Source organism: Solanum dulcamara, chromosome 5 (genome assembly GCF_947179165.1).
Source record: "Solanum dulcamara chromosome 5, daSolDulc1.2, whole genome shotgun sequence".
Classification (NCBI taxonomy): domain Eukaryota; kingdom Viridiplantae; phylum Streptophyta; class Magnoliopsida; order Solanales; family Solanaceae; genus Solanum; species Solanum dulcamara.
The window spans coordinates 64766598-64786242 of record NC_077241.1 but is presented as its reverse complement, the minus strand read 5'-3'; the positions used below and the strand labels follow the sequence as shown (position 1 = coordinate 64786242).

The 19645-nt window shown below is 31.6% G+C and overlaps 1 protein-coding gene across 1 annotated transcript; it reads left to right on the top strand.

The window, feature by feature from the left end:
* Positions 1–10376: 10376 nt before the first annotated feature.
* On the top strand, positions 10377–17591 carry LOC129889353 (uncharacterized). The gene is made up of 10 exons (XM_055964624.1): positions 10377–11238; positions 11407–11539; positions 11772–11872; positions 12575–12807; positions 13077–13208; positions 13442–13564; positions 15459–15587; positions 16170–16387; positions 16798–16951; positions 17073–17591. Exons 1-10 carry the CDS (start codon positions 11022–11024, stop codon positions 17289–17291), a joined length of 1659 nt encoding a protein of 552 aa, XP_055820599.1. The 5' UTR covers positions 10377–11021; the 3' UTR covers positions 17292–17591.
* The last annotated feature ends 2054 nt before the right edge of the window (positions 17592–19645 follow it).

The following is a 19645-nucleotide window of genomic DNA, read 5'->3' as shown; positions in this document are numbered from 1 at the left end:
CGTATTTAGGAAAAAGTTGTTTGAAGGTTTTACATTGCTATGCATTATGCATTATTTTCAGTTCAAGCATTTTGAAATATTAGTTAAATAAGAGCTTTTGCATTACTATTCATTATACATGATTTTATAGAGTTTTAAGTGAGTTAAAAGTGTTTTGCATTTATTATTGAGAATGAATTTTAAGGGAAATGAAGGGTACCAAATGCATTACTTTATTTTAAAAAGAGCATGACTACTTTTAAAGATAGAATTATCAGTTTAAGAAAGCAGTTTTCAAACATTTAAAGTTGAGTTCAATTCAGTTTAAAGAAAGTATTTTGAGCAAAGGCTCTAATATCATATTTTTAGTTTTCCCCTAAAGTGGGACACCTTTAAAGTTATTGAGCATAATGCATGTTTTGGGAGTAGTATTGATCACCGATTTGGTACGAGTTAAGGTAACTCAAACCCCATAACCTGCACCACTAGTGTAGATAGGATCGTGCTATTAATTCGGGCGACTCCTCACTTCGCTTCCAAAATAGGACTTTAATTTAGATGGATCCATAAATTGAGGTTTTGTCCTATACTCTGGCAAGGAATAGGATCAACTGGGCTAGATATTGTATCATCACGATGCTCATGGTGATGGTTGTCACTTAGAGAAACTTCACAAGAAAAGTAAAGTTATATTATTTTCACTATTCAATATTGTTGCATACTTTTCAGTTATAAAGCTTTGAGGTTTATATTACGCTTGCATTATTTTACTTTCAGTCAAGGTATTTTAATATTTCGTTCAGTAGGAGTATTTAGTTCAGTTTAGTATTTTCATCTAGGTTTATTATGTACCGTGCATTTCATGTACTAACGTCATTCGATGTTGCATTTTTATGATACAGATTTAGGTACTCACGATAATAGACGTTCATAAGATCTCTTTCCATCAACAGTTGGCGAGACCTCCTTGCCTTTGGAGGGCTCCAATGTAGTTAGTTCAGTTTTATTTGATTTATAGTCAGGTAGCCATGGGTCTTGTCTCGACACCTATCTTCAGTTAGTACAGGCTTCATAGATGGTTAGAGTTAGTGAGTCAGTTCAGTCTTTGTATTCAGAAGTTTTAATCATTATTATTTATATTCAGATTTATTTTAGACTTTTGCATAAGATGTTTTAAATAATTTTGAATGTTCACTTTATTAAGCTTCCGCATGTATGTTTAGTCTTTCATTCAGTAGTCAGTCAGGCCAAGGATTCGCTTGGGACCAATCATGGTCTTCGAGTGCCAGTCACGTCAGGATCTAGGCTCGAGGCATGATAAACTAACCATTCCAAAATATAGAGTTTTTGAGTAGATTGGAAGGAAGAAATAGTGAGTTTGAATCCCAAAGTATTTGTTGTAATAGTAGTTTATTAATTATTCGTATAATTATTTTATTAGATAATTTAGCATTCAAAAACGTGATGAATAAGGAACATTATCAGTGGTACAACTTACTTGTTGTAGTAGCTTGGCACCTAGGTAGGATAGGTTTCTTAACCGAGTAGTTATAGACATGTTCTCATTGCATAATATATTATATATTAACAGAAAATCTCATGTCTAGGCCTTTGAACATGGAGTCTGAATGGCTAAATGTGTTGTTATTACTGTTTAGGACAAGAATGTACTATGTGGGTTATAATTATTCTGTGACTAGAGTTGGTTGTCTAGTTCTTGATTGTTAACCTTAATACTTCTTGTTGTGATGACTGATGGTTCTGTAAGATTTATGTGTAAGGAAGTTATAGAGTTATAATGAGATCCTAGGACATGTGGTAATCAATGGGAACAAAATGAACAAGAAGAGTATTTATATTCATGGGATTAGAGAGGTAATTTCTGAAAAATAGGTACTCATAAAGGGGTCCAGTATTGGTCTATATATATGTGCGTGTGTATGTGTGTATTAATTATTCCATTTAAAATAATTGTGTAATGCATATTCACAAAATAAGAGGTGAATGTGAAATGACTTCATGTTGATAATCTCATGAAATTAACCTCTTTGATTTACTTGTGGCTTCAAGTGTGGTTGTTGCATTGTGGTTTATGATTGTGATATATGATTTTCGGTGAATCAGATGTCACATAAGCACAATTGGATCAAGTGCCACGCCGATATAATTGAATCAGGTACTACGCCAGTATATTTGGAATGAATATCACACTAGCACAATTGGATCGGATACCACGCCGGTATATTTGAAATGGGTGCCACGCCGACATAATTGGATTGGGTACCTCACCAATACACTAACTATGTTTGGTATTAGGTACAACACTGGTACAATAACAACTTGAGTGTGGGTTCTATGAGAGAATTAGATTGATTGTGGTAATTGTGATTAATCATGTTCATTGGGTAAGCTGATTCAAGTTAAGGACTGGAAGTCCAAGTGATGCTATATTCGTAATGTGATTGTGTATCATCTATTTTACTATGTTGTGTCTATCTGTTCGTATTTTATATAATCAGGTATGATGTTGTGTGTGATCAAGTATAGAGTAGTTGACTTATTGTTAAGTTGAGATTTGGTGACTTAGAGTCGGATTATGTTTTGGTCCTATTATATTGTTGCGTGTGATCATGTGGGTCTGACGAATAATTTCTAAGTTTTTGATTTTGTGCGAGCCGCTATGGCAGGATAAATCCTGCTACGACGGGGTAAATCTCTCTATGATGGGGCTGCTATAGCATATTAGGGGCCGATATAGTAGGCCAATTGCAGATTTAGAGCCCGTTTGGATGGGCTTAAAAAGTTACTTTTATGTATGAAGTGCTTTTAGAACTTTGAAGTGCTGAAAGTTATTTTTATAAATAAGCAGTTGAGTCTTTGGATAAAAGTGCTTATGTTGAAAATATGTTTGAATTTTAGGGTTAAAAGAATAAAAAGGGTAGTTTGAAAATTTAGTTAAAATATAAGGGACATAAAAGTAATTTCCATGGTCAAACAAAATGGCTTTAAGCTATTAGAAAAAAAAAGTTAGAAATTCTAACTTTTCATTTTTGACTGACTTTAAGAATTTTATGGCTTAAAGTTAGTATTAGGCAAACACGTCCAAAAGCTAAAAAGGGGCTTTAAGTTGGTTTTGACCAACTTAAAGCCAATCCAAACGGGCTCTTAATATAGAAAAGTCCCAAATCATTTTTATTTTTGCAGTCTTGCAAGTGGTTTACTAAATAGTTAAAGGTCAAGGTTTTGGCGTGAGATTTTTGAGGAAAAATGGTAGACTGGTTAGAAAAAGTTGGTGATGGGGTGTATTCAGGAACTCCTCTATGTGATAAAAAGGTTATGTTATAATCTGATAAAGTGTTAGGCTTGGGAAGCCTGAGTGTGTGTCAAGTGTTAAGCCTGAAAAGTCTGAGTGTGTCTAAAGTATTAGGCTTGAAAAGCGTTAGCGTGATAAGGGAGTGGAATGATCAATGGTAGAGTTGGTAGAAAAATAGAGTAGGAGGATGGAATCAAGTGTACTAGTTACGGTTATGGTAATCGAGATGGTAAGAGTATGTGGATAAATCATTTGGGTAGTGCATTTTCTTATTGCATGCTTTCTCATGAATATTTACTTTATATTATGTGGTGGATTTGTTGTCGACTGATGATGCCTACGAGTACGTGTTGTTTGTAGTGATACTACTCTTCCTATGCCACTTGGCATAATCTGATTGCAGGATCAATGATGTTTCTTAGATGAAGTCGATGATGCTCTCCAACAGCTTCTACTCCTTCTTTCCTTATGGTGGGAGCTGTATCTTATTCTTCGTATATTGTACTCCCTTAGTAGCTCTTGTACCTATTTAGACTAGTTCATTGGGAGGGTTGTATTGGTATTTTTTTTATAAAAATAGTCAACTTGTAAAAGGTGTTCTATTTAAATCAAGGTTGAGATTTTCTTTATAGTTAAAAATTGTAAATATGGTTTTTTCTGTTTATTCCATATTAGCCTTGAAACTGAAACATAGAGATACAAATACACATTTATCACCTCTAAAAATAAATACACAAATACAAATTGTATCAATTTTTTGTAATACAAAATTTAAAAATAAAATATTGATAAAGTGTTTGGATATTGTATCACTCCTTAAATAAATACACATATATAATTTTTCTGATAATAGTTGCATGATTAGTTTTTTCGAGATACAGTCTTAATAATAGTTTTATCGACTTTTTTTATACACAAATATAATTTTTTTTGATACATATATACAATTGACTGTATCAATATGTATCAATCGAAGAAGATGTAGTTTGATAATAGATGTATTTTTTCAAATGCAATTAATTATGATACACAAATGCAATTGACGTATCAATCTAAGAAGACGAGAAGATTCAAACATTGAACACCAAATCAAAAATCAAAAATATTTTTTTTGATATATCAGCGTTAATCTAATAGAAAAATAAATTAACAGCCGACCAAAAAATTGAAGATCAAGAACCATATGTTTAGATAAAAATAATTTTGGTAAAATATTAATGGATTTTTGTACTAATAAATAAGAAATAGAGATGAAGAAAAGGACATATTCACGCAATAAACTGTAGGGGGGGGGGGAGGGAACGTGAGAGGAGAGAGGAAAGGAAGAGAGAAAGAGAGGGGCGAGAGGGAGAAGAGTGGCGAGTGAGAAGAGGAGGAGAGAGGAGACATTTTCTATAAAACCTTACATATAGTTATATTAGATAATTTTTTAAAAGTATCGCTAAGTTATTTATATATGTAATAGACTAATAGCTATATTTATCTCAAGTTTGATCGAACTTTTAATTTCAGAATTAGTAATTTTAAAATTAAAAAATCTCGGGATTAAGTATCAAAATGACTAAAAAGCCCTTCCCTAACTATAATAAACCACTTTATCTATAAACAAACTAAATAAAATTTTAATTAAAATATATACGTTGTTAATACAAAAAAGGAGAAAGGCTAATTTTTGGAAAATATTTTTTCAAAAAATAATTTGACTTTTTCAATGAAGGTACAAATAAATTTAACTAATGACATTTTACCTTGATTGTCTATCCGCATAAGCCAGACCCACCCTTCATAGCCTCACACCCTCTTTCTACCCTCAATTTCCCTAGTGTTTGCTTATATTAGATACAAATGCTTTTTCTTTTTTGGATTGTATACGGACACCTTTAGATCTTTACCAAATACCAATGGTCAAAATGGTCCAAATAAAAGTGTCTGATTTTTGGTACGCGTGGTCTTCCTCTTCTATCGATGAAAACCGAAGAAAGTAAAAACTTTACCCTCTCATGTAACAAAGGCACCCAATTCAAAATATTTGTGCATTGGTCAGTCAATTCTAGGTTGTAACTAAATGCATATTATATTGATGTATAATCAATGGAGTTGATTTTAATAATTTTAATTTAATTCTTAGATATATAGAAACTAGCTTATGCCTTATTGTACAAGTCAAAAAGATGTTTTGTTTTGTTTTTTCCAACTTTCTGTATGATGTCATATGCTTTTCAAATATTTTGTTGTTGATAAAACATCATGCATGTTGAATTTGATTGTAAAACTAGGAATAAGATTTTCTCAATTAATTAAACATCGTATTACTCCATATTAATTATGAGCCTGTTTGGATTGGCTTTAAGTTGGTCAAAACCAACTTAAAGCCCCTTTTTAGCTTTTGGACGTGTTTGCCTAATGCTGACTTTAAGCCATAAAGTTCTTAAAGTCAGTCAGAAATGAAAAGTTAGGATTTCTAACTTTTTTTTCCAAAGTGCTTAAAGTCATTTTCTTTGACCATGGAAATTACTTTTATATCCTTTATATTTTAACTAAATTCTCAAACTACCTTTTTTTATTCTTTTAACCCTAAAATTCACATCATAAGCACTTTTATCCAAACACTCAACTGCTTATTTACAAAAATAACTTTCAGCACTTCAAAGTTCTAAAAGCACTTTATACATAAAAGTTACTTTTTTTAAGCCTATCCAAACGGGCTCTATATTAGTTTTACAAGTTTATAACACTAATATGTGATACAAAGTTATATAAATTAGCTATTCTAAGTAATTAATTAATCATGTTACTTAATGATTCATTTTATGCACTTCGAATACATTTTATCTACAAATAAAAACAATTTCATGGGGCATTAATTTGTTTGTTTCATTCTACGTAAGAGGGAGTTTCATAGGTAGTCATGTCAATTGTTTGAACCATAACCCGGCCTTGCATGTTTCATGTTACTACTACAAATATATATTTTTGTGTGAAATTTGATCCCTAAAATCATACTACATCAGTCGTACACACGGGAGGAACTACTAAAACACTTGAGTTATCAAAAAAAAAAAAAAACTTTACACTTTGATCCTTAATCTTTCACCAACAGGTTTGCCATCCTATTATGCTCCAAAAATACATGTGTGAATATTACTATATTAGAGCTCCTAGCTTCTGCATTAGAGACCTGCACTCAAAAAATAATGTTATTATATGGCAAGTATCCATGTGTAATCATACTAATAACTTCATTTGAGTCTATGTTAATTTCCAGCGGGCATAAGTCAGGCTAGCTGGCTTTGACTAATGATCTATTTGAAAAGATAAAGAATTAGGTAGAATTTAGAGTTGGTGCTTCAAATTTGAATAATTAACATTAGAGAATGTGATCACATATATATATATATATATATATATATATATGACATGTTAGCTAGCTGCCAGACACATGCATCCTTGTATTATATTTAGGAAATTAAAGCTACAAATCTAAGACGTGATGAAAACTACGTACATTGTTTTAAATCAAAATTATGATTAAGTCAACTAATCTGAAATGAAGGAGGGAAAGTGATGTCCCAATATTTTTCTACTATATAATAACTGAAAGTTTCGTAATATTATGAATGATACTTTCAAAATAACATTACTTTAAATGGATATTTTGGTATTTTGGTTTCAACCCTTTTATTCCATTTCTTGATGACGCATTTTGTACCAAGGTGTCATATTGGATTAATTTTGGCCCTTTTAATTTTAAAATTGAAAGAATCTTTTCATTCAATCCCTATTTATATTTTAATCTAAATTGGGGTAATTAAAAAACAAGCAAGCTACGACTTCAAAGTTTAATATGGCAGAAAACTGACGTATGGAGACTTCATTATTCTTGGAAAGCCAGTTCTAATATACAAGCTAAACCATCCCATGTGATGTTTAGCTTGAATCCCACGATTTAATGCACTTAAACCTATGACTAATTTTTTTCTTTCTTTCTCATGATTCTTGCAATTCCAATGCTCATTTAATTATTACTTAATATACTATCCACATAAAATTTCGTAATTCTCTCACTTTCACCCAAAAAAGTCTTTTGGTACTGTATTAGGAAGGGAGTCTTTCACTATGGACCGAGACTACACTAAGGAACAAGGAAGCTTGACTGAGAAAATAAGTCAAGGAACGAAGCAGCTTGTATTGTTAGTTTAAATATTTCTTTTATTTAAAAATAATTGAATTATTGGAATATGACATATATATTATTTTTAAAAAGACATAAATTAGTCATGTTTTTTTATTTTTGCCTTTTTCAAACTTTATGTTATCTCTCAATACTCATTTAATTCATTTTTGGAACTCAACCTTGAAAAATTAATTAATAAAGGTAAAATTAGAAAAAATTTCCAACATCTATCTTGAATAATGAACAATTCAATTATTTTGACCACTAAAAAATACTCCAACAATTTAATTATTTGGGAATGGAGAGAGTAATAGTTATTTTAGCTATTATTTAAATTTCGTTATATCACATTGTTAAGTCTATCTTTAGGTAATGATCATAAGTTTCATTTTGTGTAACGATTGATTTTGTACGATTCCATCGTTACTTGTATATTTTTTCATTTTATCTTTATTTGTTATTTAATATTTTCATTTTATTTTCTACCATGCTTTTTTTTTATCGTAGATCTATCATGTATTCTATTTTTCGTTATAGGTTTATCATTCAAAAATTTATGTATGATATTTTATAATGACGAAAAATGATATAGTCTATCCATACAATATATTTATTATATATTATAATATAATACTAATATAATATAATATATTATAAAATAATACATGCCAACCAAACGATATATAGCACCCTTTACTATAACAAGTGGAATTTACATGCACTCAATATAGCATAATCAATAAATATTCACTACTGCGACTTTAACGGGTACCCTAATTCTTTATGGTATACTAGATATGGAAACTCGTGCTGGCACGAGCTTAGTGTACATTACTCTTCTAATTTCAATTTTTGTGATATAGTTGAAATTTAAAGAATCATTCAGAAATAATATATATTACTCTTTATGTTCCAATTTAGTTTTTATATATTTTAAGTTATTTATTATTGTGATTTATAGTTATTTTTATATAATTTTTAAATAGTATATATTACTTCTTATGTCTCAATTCACATGGCACATATAAAATTTTAAGAGTCAATAAGATTTTTATATGTTTTTCAAATATTTCAAGTTGTTAAATATTATGATTTATAATATGTTTTTACATTTTTGTCAAACTATATATGTTACTTCTTCTGTCCCAATTAATGTGGCATCGATAGAATTTTGAGAGTTAATCAATTTTTTTATATCTCTTAAAATTTAAATATTTTGAATTATTAATTATCGTAATTTATAGAATTTTTAACGTAATTTTTAATATCCAAAAGACTAAAAAATAAATTAGATAAATTAAAACAAAAAAATTATAAATATTACATAAATGCCCTCAGCTAGAAGCAGACACATCTGTGTAGAGGTGTCTACTTCTAGCCTTTTCTATATAGTAGTAAAATTAAAACAAAAGAATTATAAATATTATATAAATACCTTTGGATAAAAGCAGGCATGTCGATGAAGATGTGTCTGCTTTTAGCCTTTGCTATATAATAGTAAAGTAATTAAATCAAGATGCATACTCTGATTTAGAAATGATCCAAAAAACCAAATTCTTATTTATGATTTATAATTTAAATAGAAAAATAATTTAAAAATAAAAGACAATTATCATTAATGGATGTCAATTTTATTTTAGATTTTGGAAATTAATTAAGTAATATTCTCTAAAAAGAGATACAGTTAATAGCCTTACTGAATTAAAAATCCATAATAATTTATTGGGGACAATACTAAACATTTGAAATACAAAAAAAATAAAAATGAAATACATCCTAAAGTAATATTTCCAAATAATGAATCTGCAAGTTCCCCCAGTCATTGGGAAATAACCTTATAATGATTGTGTGTTTTAATATTTACTAATTGATTTTGTGTTAATTTTTTCCTCTTGATTTTTCATTGATAATTGTTGATTGGCTGCCTAAATTTTGAGTCAGTAGTAAGATTTAAGTCCTTCTCAAGTCTAATCTCCTTCTTATTTCTCTGATCAATCTTTTAGGTCTTATTTGTTTGCGCTCAGAGTCTCTGTTTAGATTAAATTAAAAGTTGGTCTTAAGTTATTTTTTAATTTATAAAAGTATTTGATGAATCAAAAAAATATTTAAAATAAGTAAAAATTTACAAAAAAAAAGTTAAAAGTTAGGTTGGTACCCCCACCCCCACCCCTCCTTTTTTTTTTGACTTAAAAGGCATTTTAAACTAATTCAAACGGGCTTTTAATGTATGTCTTAATCTTAATTATTCAGATCTCAATCATAAAGTCTGTTTGTTTTTCAAAGTCATAATCTTAATTATTAATGCGTTTATTTTTCTTTGTTTACAACCATTTAATGGATCTAAATAATTAAGATCCATAACAAAGTCTAATAAAATTAAAATATCTATTTAATTTTTTGTACAAAGATATTCAACTATCACCATCACCTACCATACACAACCACCATATTCAGAACCACAACCACCACTAATGCCAAACACCAAAATAAATGGTAATCACCATTTGCATTCATCACCACTAACTATTATTATATCCACTAATTACTATTGTTAATTACTATTTACTATCATTAGTCAACATTTTAGCGATCAACCATCACCACCAACCACCATGCTTAATCACTACTGTCAACTATTATATCATAAATTACTATTTAAAACTACCATCATCAGTCAATACCATCCCAAACGACACACACAATCATCATCATTTGTCATCACCACCATCAATTATCATATATAAATTTTAAAATATTTTATTAATATAAGATTAGACAAATTTAATATTTTATTTAAATTTTATGCACTAATTAAAAAACACAAACAATCATAATTATAATCATTTAGTATCCGTAACATCTCAATATTATTTTAAGGTATATTCTGATTCATATTAATCCCGGTTCAGCAAGGCCAAAGGAGAAAGTAACAAAAATTTTGGAATTCTTGTGCATGGTGTCAACGAATGCAAAGAGAGCGAGAATGTCCGTATGAACTTCAAAATAAGGGTCCCCCACTCCTCCTTTCTCTTCCGTCCTTCCATCCTTTCACATCTGAAACCCTCAAAAAAGCAAAAGTTATGTATCCACCATTTTTGAATAAAGTTAAAACTCATGAGATTCTTGTTTCAGACTGCCACCACTTTCGACTTTCAAATCCTTCATTCTCCCACTCTCTCTTCTTTTCTTAAACAGTGGGAAATTTTTTACTCTTCTTTTATGTTTGTACACTCCAAATACCCATCATTCCAAACACCCCCTTTTCCTCACTTCCCTATGACTCAAAGAATGTGATAAAGAAAAGGGAGAGAGACTCCAAATGTTCCATTTGTCTCTTCAATCTTATACCAATTGACCCATATCTTCACTTTTTATACTATTTCCTTATAGTAGTATATTCAGTCTTTTTTTCCCTTTTCCTTCAACCCCCTTCTATACTTCTTTAAACAATCAGAAAAGAGAACAAAATCCCACTTGGGGTTTTTTAATTTCCCCCTTTTGCTTTTGTTTTCCTTCCCTTTGAACCATTTTTAGTATTTTTGATGTTTGATTGAAATGGGTGGGGGAGGAAGAGTGGAGGTGGTAAGCAGCAAAGGGTGTTCAAAGCTGTTAGTAGATTTGTCCTCTTCATTCAGAGGGATTCCATCTTATTCATTGCAACCCTTTATGTCTCCTGCTTCCTCTAACTCTGTTATGTCTCAATCAATACTTACCACTCCATCCAACTTCCCATTTTCTGGACTTGTTATCTGTGTCACTGGGCTTTCTAAAGGTTTGTGATGCATTCTTTATACTATGGTATTGAATTATTTGAGGTAAAACTGATGTGAATTGAAAGAGGAGATGAAAAAGATTGTTTTTTTTTCTAATATGAAGTTGATATTGGTGTGTCTTGATATGTTCTATTGCTAATCCTTGTTTCTTCAACATGTTATACCAGAAGCTAGGAAGCAAGTGATGGAAGCAACAGAGAGATTAGGCGGTAAATACAGCCCTCATTTGCACCCTCAATGTACCCATCTGGTGGTTCAGATATCCTTTTGTTTCTGCATTTTCTTTTTCCTTGATCATTAGTTTTCCTTACGCATTTTCTGTTTCCAACTCTAGTAAAAAATTCTTTTTTGTATTTTTGTTAGTTGCCTAATCTTTTCCATACTTAAACAAGACGGAGACATGAAAATTGGATAAGTGGATCTAGTTAGATGTTTATAACTTGCTCGTTAGATCCAGGTTATCAGGTGATTCATTTCTAGTGGTTGGTTCAAATTTTTTGCTTGTATTTGTATTCCTTAATGTCGGCTACAGTTTTTCTGGACGAAAGTTTGAGCATGCTTCGAAACATGGTTTAAAAAATGGTCTCCTTCTTGTTTCATTGGCATGGTTTGTGGATAGCGTGAGAAGGAATGGTAAGAAACGTTCTATTTGCATTTTTATTAGGGCTAATGCAGTAAGCTTCATTGCTTGTTGTCTGTATTACTCTAGTATTCCAGGTTTTATGTTCTTGTTCAATTGATTAATTTTGTTATTTCTTTTTCCTTGAAGTGGACTGTTGAACGTGCTGATCCTTCTTTTGATTTTGGTAACCTTTATTTCTTTCAATTGAAATAACTAGTCAGTTGTGGTTCTTAATAGATTCTTTCCAGCAAAGGCGGATACATTCTGCACCCACTTCTCTTTTATGGCAAGGGATGTGAGCATAGTGTAAAATATATATTTTTGAAAAACTTTCAATTACTTATACATTGTTTAAGCAGAAGGAATATATAGGCTTGCTTGAATTACCTAAACTTGTTGTGTGGCCATTTGATGTTAAAATGTTTGAGATACTTAGCATTAATCTTCGTATTTTTATTTATAGAGAAATAAGCTACTGTTTTAATTTCTTGAAGTTGAATTGTCATTCTTCTGTTTAAGATGTATCTACATCGATTATAACATTGAACCTAGAATTTGTTTCCTTCTGTAATAAATAAACCTTTTGCTTGCAGTTGTTTTCAAGGTGCAACCCATATTTCTGCAGTTTCTTTTACAAAAGGTTTAGGAAATTTAGGTTTTTTATTTTCTTATTTTTTCTATGACTAAGACATTATTGCTTATGTTTGCTCCAGTGAGGCTGAGTGAATCCCTTTATAGTGTTAAAGGTGTTGGACAAGGTGGTTTCGCTGTAGATGATATCAGCAGGCAGCATTCATGTCTCCCTATTGCATTGCCTGAACATAGCAAACTACCTGAAATGATTGAAGAGCCTTTAATACATGCTGAAAGAGAACCCAAGCGAAGAACTCTGTTTGGTCATACCTTTTATGTTGATGCAGATGTATCTGATGAGCTGCGTAGTAAGGTAGGTTGAGGTAGTTATAAAAAGGCTCAAAGATGAATATTTTGTTCAACTTATACAGGATTGTTTTGCTGTAGTACTGCTTATCTAAGTCTTATATTATGCCTTTTGTTTCACTGAAAATCGGTGCTATGCCACGGTATTTTTCTTTGTTTGTTACAACAATAAGAATTCCTATATTGCATCATGTTCTGAAGCGTATTCCATCTGAATCAATTCAAATTATTAAAGGTGCTTTGACTATTTCTCTGACTTCTTGTTGTAAATTTCAGGTCATCGAGTCTGCAGCAGCAGAAGGTGCTAGTTTGGTCAATCAGTGGTTTGTTGGTTGCAGTGCGAGTCATGTTGTCTGTGAAGGAAATTCAATTCGGAAATACCTTGGCCATTCCTCTAACATTGTTACAGTAAGTGTTACTTCATCTACTTAGTGAGTGTGCCTGAATGCTTCTTCATGTTTGCAACTTAATCGAAAATGTTATGTTCGATGAATTACATTTTTCTGATCCCACTTTTATCATGTCATGGGCAAGAACTTTACATTAAGTCCTATTAGAATCTTCTTGAGGACTGTTGTATCATTCCTCTGCCCCATTTCTTCATTGGAATTGCTTTTACAAACAATAAACATTTTTGTCAGCCGCTCTGGGTTTTGAAGAGTGCGAAGGAAAAACGCCTGCAAAGGCTTGTTCATATGTCTGCTGATTTGGCTAGGCAAACTGGAATATTACTTGATAGCATTCAGAATACAATTTCTACCAAGGTATGTATTCACATTCCTTCCGTTTTCCCTCCTCTCCTCTTTCACAGTTTCACTATCATCCCCATCTTCTAATGGTTATTGATGAACTTTCCAAGGTTCTTTCTCTATCATCTTAAAGATTGTTTTAGAATATCTTCCTATTGTTTTAATACAAGGATATTAGCTTTGTGGTCTCTATTACAATGCTCCATTAGAAAGCAAATTGATATATATTATCAGACAAATAGACAAATTGTATTTGTCTTGTTCTTTCTCGTGCAAGGACACCATACAAATTGAGGGATCTGGTTAATCTTTCTTTTGAGGTGGGTTCCATGGTGCAGTATATTCTATGTAGTAGACTTTGGTGCTGGATCTATGAGTACGTATGGATGTATGTGCCTGAAGGATTTTTAGCAAGGTATAGATGTGAAGTGACAAAATTCCCTCCTTTTTGGCAGTGAATTTATGCATTGTCTTGGTGAAAGCTTATGTAGTGTCCTATATGATCTTGTACTAGTAAGCTCTTGATCCTAGATAAGTAGCAGATATGCCTGGCTGGAATCATGTCTGTCACATCTTTTTCATAAGGCCCACTATCTTATCCAGAAGTCACATAATCTGGCTTTAATTGGGTCGGTGGTCCAGAGAAAACTAGTTAACATTGGTTCAAGGATCCTGGCCTAGCATTTTGTAATTTGGACCATATGCCAGGGGTTTTAACTGTTTAGAAGTAATACTCGATTTTTCTGGTTTTCCCACAACCACAAATCTCAAAGAAAAATACATCATAAGGGTATTCTGGAAATTTCATCCAATGTCTTAAGGGTTGTCTTTTGCTGAACCTAATAACTTCTGATAGACCATGTATTTTTGGTTATGTACCTGTATAAGGTTTTCCATTGATGTAGCTCTAAATCCTTGCCCTTGACTATTAAGCTTGGACTCAGAGTAGTTACAGAATTTTGCAATTGGATCTGAGATAAACTCGGTGAGATATTCCAAGTAAGGGGACCATACATTGAACAATGAAGTGGTTTACTCTTGCAACAACAACTATGCCTCAGTCCCAAACAAATTTGGGTTGGCTATATGAATCCTCATTTCTTCATTAACCCCAAAATAAAAGTAGTAGGAAGTAATCTTTTTTGCTAGCTCCAAAATGATTATCACTATCATCAAAGGAAATCTTCTTATGCCTCTTACATAATACATAATGTTCAGCGGGACCCTTCTTTTACTCTTTTCAACACATCTTTTCCTCTATACTATTATCCAAAACAAAGAAGAAGCTAACTTGTGACTTCACACGTTTAATCAAGTAATGTTGGTAATTCTCCATTTCAAACATACTTCTCTTGACCTGAACAACAGACATCATAGATGAATGCCAAGTAGGCGTAAGGCACTGAATGGATGCCAATGTAGGCGTTGCCTGGGTTTGTCATCAGTTACCTTTCCTAAACTTTAAGGTGTCTGTACTAGTTTCTCTGCTAAAATAAGTACTAAATGAATGGCGTTATAATCTTGAATGGGATTATAATCAACTTTACATGAAACTTTTGTCCTACAATTCATTAATGTGAATATTGTGGTCGGTTGAAAGGTGCCACATCTACACAATGCTTGAAATTTCGCAAGGAATTGATAGCTTTACCTGCTGAAAGCTGTCTAGTTTTTTCTGGGACTTTCTGTTAACATAGATTTTACCATAAAAATTCTTTGACAGTGTAGCAAGTAATTAATTGGATAGAATGGCCTCCAGTGGCTGACCTCAAATTGGTCATGCACAGATACACATATTGACAAGTTTGAGTTTTCGATTTATATGTTTTCCTGAATGTTTTGCATTGTAGCACCATCTTTTGATGATTTTCTTGCTACAGTTCAATTTTAATTTTTTTTATGAATATAGGAAGTCTACGGTGGTGCTTATCTTCTAGATGTAACAAGTTCTACACCTAGAGTGAGCCAGGAAGAAAGGCAAAATGTTGCCAATGTGGCCAAAGAGGGAGTTAGGAAGCGTCGTGGTTGGCGTATGCAGGTAAAAATAACTTACAATTGTTGTCATACAGCTCATTTCTTTTGTTTAAATGATGCCATCAAATACAAATAGATGCATGTATGGTTTAGGCTCATAATACTGTTTTCTTTTATGGCTGATATGTTAGCAATGTAGTTTAACTATCTTTTATGACATGGCATAACTCTCATTTTAGATTGAACATCTTAATTCAAGTTGCATTGTCATGAATTTCATGTTTAGTCTTCTCAATTGTGAGTGGTTTGGCCCAAGGTTGGGGCACTTGGTGTTAATCCTAATCTGCCATTCCAAAACACTTTAGAGGGGAACAGGAATTGTGTACTTCAATTCTCATAGTCTTGGCCTGATTTTGGTTTATTTAATAAATTATAATTCACGGATAGATTGCTTGTTCTTAGTGCCTTACCAAAATGACAATTAAGCATTGCCAGGAGTCATGTCGGCTTTAACTTAGTTAATTCTTTTTCGCTCCTGTTCTTCTTTTTGTGTGTGTATTGCTCAGCCAAACTATCAATTGTGATCTTGTAAATATATTACCATTTCAATGAAAAATTTAATTTTACTTGCTCATTTGATTTGCAGACATGTCAAATCCCTCTGCGTCACCTATCTCCAAGCAGCCTTCTGGATTCCATTTGCTGGTCGATATCTGATCCAACTTCGACTGCTTCTATTTACGTGGACTCTTCGAGTGTTGAAGACACAAACCAACAGAACACATCTGCGTTTTTTGATGCAAAGGAGGATCACAAAGCATCTGAAGCTTCATTTGTAAACCTTTCCCGACTGCTTTCAGAAAGGTTTGTCAGATCTCTTACTTTCAGTGAGTCTTACAGTTTCAACTAGCAGACTTAAAACTTTTGAATTATTGCGCATATCATTGTTACGGTGAGCATATCATGTTGGTTCTTTTTGTGGGCAATGAACGAGCAATCTTTTTCACAAATGGCAATTGATGAAAGTTGTGTGGTTGTCACATGCACATGGGTACTTGTTAGAATTTTGCATAGAGGACAATTCAAAGACCAATATTAAACTATTAGGTTACTATTGGCAGAACTGGTACACTAGGGCCAGAATTGCAACTTAGCTCAATTATTGAGGAGTATCCTGTGATTCACTCTTGTTTTTTTTTTAGTTTATCTTGTATTATGTAAAGCACTTGTAATGATCTTCCTTTGATTGCCTTTTTGTGTTTGTTTGAATGCAGTGAGAAAACTGAGCTGATATTGAAAACCAACTTCCTTACCATACTGTTTCCAGTTGATCGATTTTCCGAAATGGGTCCATGTTCCAGGACATTTTTTAGTGAAAAAGGGTTCACATGTTTACAGGTGTTGGATTACATATATGCATTTTATCAGGTATTGGATTTATCCTATGCTAGATTCACCTGCTTTTATTCAAGAATGGATAATAACAGAAAGATAATGCTCTATAATTGGATTTCTTATTCCTAAAACATTACGTTTGTGATGTTTATAGGAAAACATGTCCGGTGGAGAGGTAGAGGTAGCGATTCACACAGATTCAAGGAATGCTGACCGACTAAGATCAGTTTATTGCAGTAAAGAGACTAGTGAGCGTGGTTGTGTAGAATTCAAGCGAATAGAATTTCTTGGTAGCCGTAGAAGTTTTGAAATGTTGAAGCGTGTTTCTGGTGATAATAACTGTAATGTCTACGAATTATTGATCAGAGCATAAGTTCATAGGAGGATACAGAGTTGGATGACAGTCTACTTTGGTTTCGATTTGGCTGGTAACATACAACTGGCCTTCCAAGTGCAGACTTGGATGATGAAGGCGGTAAGTGAACACTGAAGAAAAACTGTACATATTCATCATCAAAAGTCATTTTTGCAATGTGATGTTTGTATATTTGTAAAGAAACAAAGGTATACATACTAACGGATGTATTTTGATCCTTAGTCTTCTTCTTATCTGATATTATTTCGAGACAGTTTTCAGGACTACAACTCAATGATCACTAACAAGTTACACATACGACGAGTTCTTGTGTAAGTCTCTTGTCTGTTCCCAAGGTCAGATCATCGACGTTGATATTGAGTTAGCAAGAAGATGCATTGACTGATAACATATGCATTTTTCAAATGGCAAGTCAGTGTGAATTCTTTAGCTGGACATAAGTAAGAGGGTATAAGTTGTGCTTTTTATGATGGAAGATGAATAAGAAAAGACATTTCCAGGATCATAATGGTAAGTTTGAAGTAATGGAGAGGTGATGAATTGGTTGTAGGATAGGGGGGATACAACTTTCTAACTCTTTTTGGAAGACTTAAGAGCTTGTTTAGATGAGCTTATAATTTATGACTTATTAGAAAAAGCTATATGTTATGGCTTCTGGCTTAAAAATAAGTACTCACAGATACTTTTTGTTATTTGTTTTACTCAAACACTACAAAAGTGTTCGTGAAATTAAAGTAGGTTTTTTAATGTTTTCTTGATTTTATAGTAACAGAGTAAAAAAGATAAATCGAAGGGAGTGTGATTTTTTTATTTGTTCCACTTTTTAGCCAGTAGAATTTATTTAAATGTACTAATCTATATTGTTCAATATTATCCCACCATACATAGATATTATCATTGGCATTCATTTTCATTACATTTAAGAAAGTTTACATTCTTAATTTTTATAGCTCGACAAATTAAGACAATTAAATTAGAAGAAAAAGTGTATCTCGTAATAATAATCTGAACGTTTTTCACCTAGTAAAGGCTCAGGGTTCTTCGAATGAACCCTCTTTGATGAAAAATTACATTGTTTATATATGATTAAAATATTTTTTTATGTATGTATAGTAGATTTTGAACCTCCTTTGGCTTCTTCATGTGTTAACTTCTTCATGTTTTAAATTCTCTAGTGAAAATTCTGACTCATCCACTACGCGTAAGGTACTATGGAAACATTAAATTACTATACAAAAGTACATATGTGCAATTACTTGGTGCATACTTGGTGTATTTTGGCTTATATTAAAAAAAAATACAACGGAATAATTATAGTTATTTCTATCTAATCATACACTTGCGCAATACAAATGAGACTTCGTTCCTTCAAATCGATATAAAGAATTTTTTGATGACACAGAGCTAGTGGCATACGATTCAAAATTCAATGGATAATAATCCTGTTTTGCAATTTTTTTCTGTTAAATAACAGGGTGTTTTGGGCAATATTTGAACTTGTAACATACACTTAATTCATACATCACTTATTACAATCTTATTGCAGTCAAATCTCTCTATAACAACCTTGTTTGTTCTAATATTTCTTTTGGCTTTTATAGCAATTGGTTGTTATTCACCTGTAACAACATTTGAAGTTTAAATATTAATTTTTTTTATAGACAAAAATGATCCAAAATCAATAATTTTCACCTTTTTTTTGATGTTAATAAAACTTCAAAATATTTAAATTTACGATCTAATAAGATATACATATTTCAATAATTAAAATTAAGGAAAGATAATATGTTATTAATAAACCCATACCTAAATGTACAAAAAATAAAACTCTAGAGCACACATGGAGCTACTTGAATAATAAAATTCTTTTAACATTGATGGAAAAAATCTTTAATTTTTTTGTGACAATATACTGCTTGAATTAATGAAGATTTACGTCTAAAGTTTTAGATAAAGAATATCCGATAACGTTTCCTTGAAGAAAATCTAAGAATTTTAACAGTTGAATTTTCTCTCTCAGTCCAAGTACCACTAAATATTCTTAGTATGTAGTCCTTAAATCTTAAACTTTATATATGTGGAGATCTTTCAATAATCAGAAATATTTAATTATGAAAGTATATACTTGCATAATATTCTTTGTTAAAACTGGTATATTAAGGTTCTTAAAATATTTGGTCAAAACCTCTAAATATACATTGGTAATATTAGAGATTTTATTTTTTATAAAAATGATTATTATTGAGGGGTAATTTTAATATAAGGAGAATATTGTTATAAAGATGAGTGTTGTTATTGTAGGTATACTGCTATAAAGAGACAAAATATAAATTAAAAAAAGTGATTCTAAA